This window comes from Penaeus vannamei, chromosome 2 (genome assembly GCF_042767895.1).
Source record: "Penaeus vannamei isolate JL-2024 chromosome 2, ASM4276789v1, whole genome shotgun sequence".
Lineage (NCBI taxonomy): Eukaryota > Metazoa > Arthropoda > Malacostraca > Decapoda > Penaeidae > Penaeus > Penaeus vannamei.
The window spans coordinates 9,256,181-9,261,180 of NC_091550.1; the positions used below are offsets into that span (position 1 = coordinate 9,256,181).

General features: G+C 43.9%; 1 protein-coding gene across 1 annotated transcript in view; it reads right to left on the minus strand.

Annotated features, from left to right (window-relative positions):
- LOC138865286 (uncharacterized) overlaps positions 1-5,000 on the minus strand; it is a 512,723-nt gene that overhangs the window by 399,485 nt on the left and 108,238 nt on the right. Inside the window, exon 2 of the mRNA XM_070135461.1 lies at positions 977-1,657. Coding sequence (XP_069991562.1) covers positions 977-1,088 — 112 coding nt within the window. The 5' untranslated portion in view covers positions 1,089-1,657. The remainder of the gene's footprint in view (positions 1-976; positions 1,658-5,000) is intronic.

The window sequence follows — 5,000 nt, forward strand, 5'->3', positions numbered from 1 at the left end:
GAGAGAGAGAGAGAGAGAGAGAGAGAGAGAGAGAGAGAGAGAGAGAGAGAGAGAGAGAGAGAGAGAGAGAGAGAGAGAGAGAGAGAGAGAGAGAGAAACAGAGAGAGAGAGAGAGAGAGAGAAAGAGAAACAGAGAGAAACAAAAAGAGAGAGAGAGAGAGAGAGAGAGAGAGAGAGAGAGAAACAAAGAGAGAGAGAGAGAGAGAGAGAGAAAGAGCGAAAGAGCAAGAAAAAATAACCGATCGCAAAACCTTTACAAATATCTCTCCAGCTTGAATCTCCAAAAAGTCCGAAAGTCCAAAATCTTTACGAATATACACCAAGCTTGAAATGTTCAATGTATAATTGGACCGATCGACTCAAAGAGAAAATGAGAGAAAAAGAGAGAGTTCAGAGTAGCGTGAACATCCGGGAACTGCGACAGAATGATAAAGTAGCATGAAAATAATGATCAAAAGCAGATATACAAATATAGAAGGTAAAGAACGAGAGACGGGAAGGAGGGATTAATTGAGAGAAAGAGCGAGCGGGAGAGAGAGAGAAATTTAAGGATAGATAAAAGTCGAGGAGGAGAATAATAATAGAAAAAAACGAGAGAAATGAAAGATGGAAGAGAGGAAAAGAAACTAGAAAGAAGAAAGAGATAGACAAGAGAAAATAAGAGAGAAATATTCATAAACCCAGGACTTCCCGACCAAAACAAACAAACAAAAAAAACAAATAAAAGAGAAATATTCATAACCCGAAGACTTACCGATCAAGACAAAAAAAAGTAATAATAATAACAATAATAATAATGGTAAATAAAAGAGAAATATTCATAACCCGAAGACTTGATAAATAAAAGAGAAATATTCATAACCCGAAGACTTCCCGACCAAGACAAACAAACAAACAAAAAGATAAATAAAAGAGAAATATTCATACCCCGAAGACCTCCCGACCAAGACAAACAAACGAACCAACCAACACTCACCCTGCACGCGGTGGAGCTGCCAGAGAATCCCGAGGACGAGGAGCGAGGTCTGGAGGGCGAGGCCAGCGGTGCAAAGGGCGCCCCTCTGCCCCCCTCGTCCTCCTGGGGTCATCGTCGCTGTCCTGCCAAGACCCTCCTCCTCGTCGGGGTTGCAGGGGGGGGAGGGGGTCAGAGAAGAGGAAGAAGGGGGGGGAAGGGGTAGAGCGGGAGGGCGGCGACGGCAAGGTCCTCCTTCGCGTTACCAGCTACGGAATCGGACGAGTGAGGCAGGGCTTCGGCTTCGACTTCGGCTCCGGCAGGACGACGACGAGGACGAGGGCGAAGGCGATGAGTGTTCGGGGTTCGAGTCCTTCCCTGTGGCATCGTCGGGGCGCAGGGGGGGCGGGGGCGGTCCCTGTGTCATCGCTGCTTGTCTCTGTCTTCTCTCTATTTCGATTTTTAGCGTCTGTTTTCTCCCACTCCCTCTTTCTCTTTATTGGTGTATTTATCGATCAGTTTATCTAATTATTTTCTTCTGCTTGCTTATCTTATCTTTTATTCCATCGATGACGTCAACAATGCTGATATCAAAATTACATGGTTATCTTCATTTATCTTTATTCTGCCTTCGTTTACTTCTCTGTTATTCAATTATTCATGACGTTTTCTCGCGGCTCGGTCATCTCCTCAAAGACGGCGAATCTGGAAATAGAAATAGACGGAGATAAGTGGTCGTAAAATGCAAATATATAACCAAACCTAAACGAAAATAGAAATAAGAAATATCTTTTTAAAAATATATCTTCGAAATAGATTCGTATGATGGAAAAGATATCAAGAAATAGATTAACTTTAACTGAAAGAGGAAATTACACAGAATTTGAGGGTTCATAATTCTAGAAAAATATTAGTAATGAGATGATAATTTAAGCAGAAGAGAAATAAAAATTGAAATAGATTAGTCGGCAAAAGATCAGACATGAAAATAGATTAGTCAGAAGAGGACGGCATGAAACTGGATTAGTAAAAAAAAAAGAGAGATAAACGTTCCAATGGATTAGTTAAGAATATACAAAGACATACAAAAAGATTAGTCAGAAGTGACACAGATATATAAATAAATGTCAAAAACGAAATGAACACGTAAATATTCTAGGCTGAGGAGAATTGAACCCTCAAAGAATAAACGAAATAAATAGATAAGCCCCCAGAGAAATAGACATGTTAATTAATTCGTCAGATGTGAAATAGATTAAAAAAAAATAGATATATACACAGAACTCGATCTATTCAGGCGATGAGCTCCAACCGGCTATATGATTTAACACACTACGAATTTCCTTTGTGTGTGCATGGATGTGTGGTTGCGTTGGAGGGGGGGGAGGGGGATAGGGAGGGTCATGTGAGCGCGTGTGTAGGGGGGGGGGAGGGTATAGAATTCATGTCTGTTTATTTGTCTGCTTCTGAACCTTTGCCTTTGCTTGCTTGATTTTGTGCAATTAGAGAAATATCGAGTAACGATTATATTAATAAATGATGATACATATTATTATTTTTTTTTTTTCTTTTTTAAGAATATAGCTAAGTAGATAGATAAATAAAAAGGCATGTATGTACGTACGTATCCAGACGAACATGCATCACCTTCGCTTACAAATCTCTGACTCCTGCGAGATAACAGAACACAATATCTTCTCACCAATCCCCCGCTCAGCAAAGTTACAAAGCACAAATATCCCTGAAAATCATCACGTCCATCCCTCTCCCTTCTTCCGCTTATCATTCGCCTTCCTCCTTCCCCTATATACATCTCTATCTCTCTTTATTTCCCTCCATTCCTTCTTTAGCTCTTTTTCGCGTGTTCCTCCGTCCACCGACAACGGCTGGACCCTTCGTCCGCTTATTATTCGCCTTCTTCCTTTCCCATATACATCTCTCTCTCTCTTTATTTCCCTCCATTACTTCTTTAGCTCTTTCTCGGCTCATCCTCCGTCCACCGACAAAGGTTGGACCCTCTTTCTGCTTATTATTCGCCTTCTTCCTTCCCCCATATACCATATACATCTCTCTCTCTTTATTTCCCTCCATTCCTTCTTTAGCTCTTTCTCGCGTGTTCCTCCGTCCACCGACAACGGCTGGACCCTTCTTCCGCTTATTATTCGCCCTCCTCCTTCCCCTATATACATCTCTCTCTCTTTATTTCCCTTCATTACTTCTTTAACTCTTTCTCGGTTCTTCCTCCGTCCACCGATAACAGCTGGACCCTTCTCCCGCTTGTTATTCGCCTTCCTCCTTCCACCATATACATCTCTCTCTCTCTTTATTTCCCTCCATTATTTCTTTAGCTCTTTCTCGGTTCTTCCTCCGTCCACCGACAACGCTGGACCCTTCTCCCGCTTATTATTCGCCCTCCTCCTTCCCCCATATACATCTCTCTCTCTCTCTATTTCCCTCCATTACTTCTTTAGTTCTTTCTCGGTTCTTCCTCCGTCCACCGAAAACAGCTAGACCCTTCTCCCGCTTATTATTCGCCTTCTTCCTTCCCCCATATACATCTCTCTCTCTCTTCATTTCCCTCCATTCCTTCTTTAGCTCTTTCTCGCGTGTTCCCCCGTCCATCGATAATAGCTAGACCCTTCTCCCGCTTATTATTCACCTTCTTCCTTCCCCCATATACATCTCTCTCTCTTTATTTCCCTCCATTCCTTTTTTAACTTTCTCGCGTGTTCCTCCGTCCACCGATAACAGCTGGACCCTTCTTCCGCTTATTATTCGCCCTCCTCCTTCCCCCATATACATCTCTCTCTCTCTTTATTTCCCTCCATTCCTTCTTTAGCTCTTTCTCGGTTCTTCCTCCGTCCACCGACAACGGCTGGACCCTTCTTCCGCTTATTATTCGCCTTCTTCCTTCCCCCATATACATCTCTCTCTCTCTTTATTTCCCTCCATTACTTCTTTAGCTATTTCGCGGTTCTTCCTCCGTCCACCGACAGCGGCTGGACCCTTCTCCCGCTTATTATTCGCCCTCCTCCTCCCCCCATATACATCTCTCTCTCTCTTTATTTCCCTCCATTACTTCTTTAACTCTTTCTCGGTTCTTCCTCCGTCCACCGACAACGGCTGGACCCTTCTTCCGCTTATTATTCGCCTTCCTCCTTCCCCCATATACATTCTCTCTCTTTATTTCCCTCCATTACTTCTTTAACTCTTTCTCGGTTCTTCCTCCGTCCACCGACAGCGGCTGGACACAGGTGCGCATCGTCCCTCGGCCTTTAAACCCCGACAGCTGGCTCGGTTGGGCAAACAGTGAGACAGATACAAATGCTTTTAACGGCGAAGTTAAACTGTGAAACGTCAGTCAGATACCACCGCCAAGGGGAGATGGAAGGATGAAGGGAGAGAGAGATAAAGAAAGAGAGGCGGAGGCAGGGAAAGAAAGATTGATTTGAGGAGGGGGACGTAAAGATGAAAAGAGGGGAGAGAAACTGCGACGGTGCTAGGGGTGATAGATGTATGGATAGATAGATAAGCTATAGTAAAAATGTAGAAAGATCAGACGGAAGACAGGCAGAGAGAGAGAGAGAGAGAGAGACAGAGAAAGAGAGAGAGAGAACGAAAGCAAGAGAAAAAGCGTCAGACAGACAGATAGAGTGTTTGTGTGCGTGTGTGTGTGTGTGTGTGTGTGTGTGTGTGTGTGTGTGTGTGTGTGTGTGTGTGTGTGTGTGTGTGTGTGAGAGAGAGAGAGAGAGAGAGAGAGAGAGAGAGAGAGAGAGAGAGAGAGAGAGAGAGAGAGAGACACAGACAGACAGACAGAGGCAGAGGCAGAGAAAGACAGAGAGAGAGATACAGACAGAGACAGAGAAAGAGAATGAGAAAGAGAGAGAGAGAGAAGGAAAGCAAGATTCAGACAGACAGACATAGAGAGCGTTTGTGTATGTGTGTGTGTGTGTGGGTAGATGAGTGAGTGTGAGGAAGGGAGGGAGGGAGAGAGAGAGAGAGAGAGAGAGAGAGAGAGAGAGAGAGAGAGAGAGAGAGAGAGAGAGAG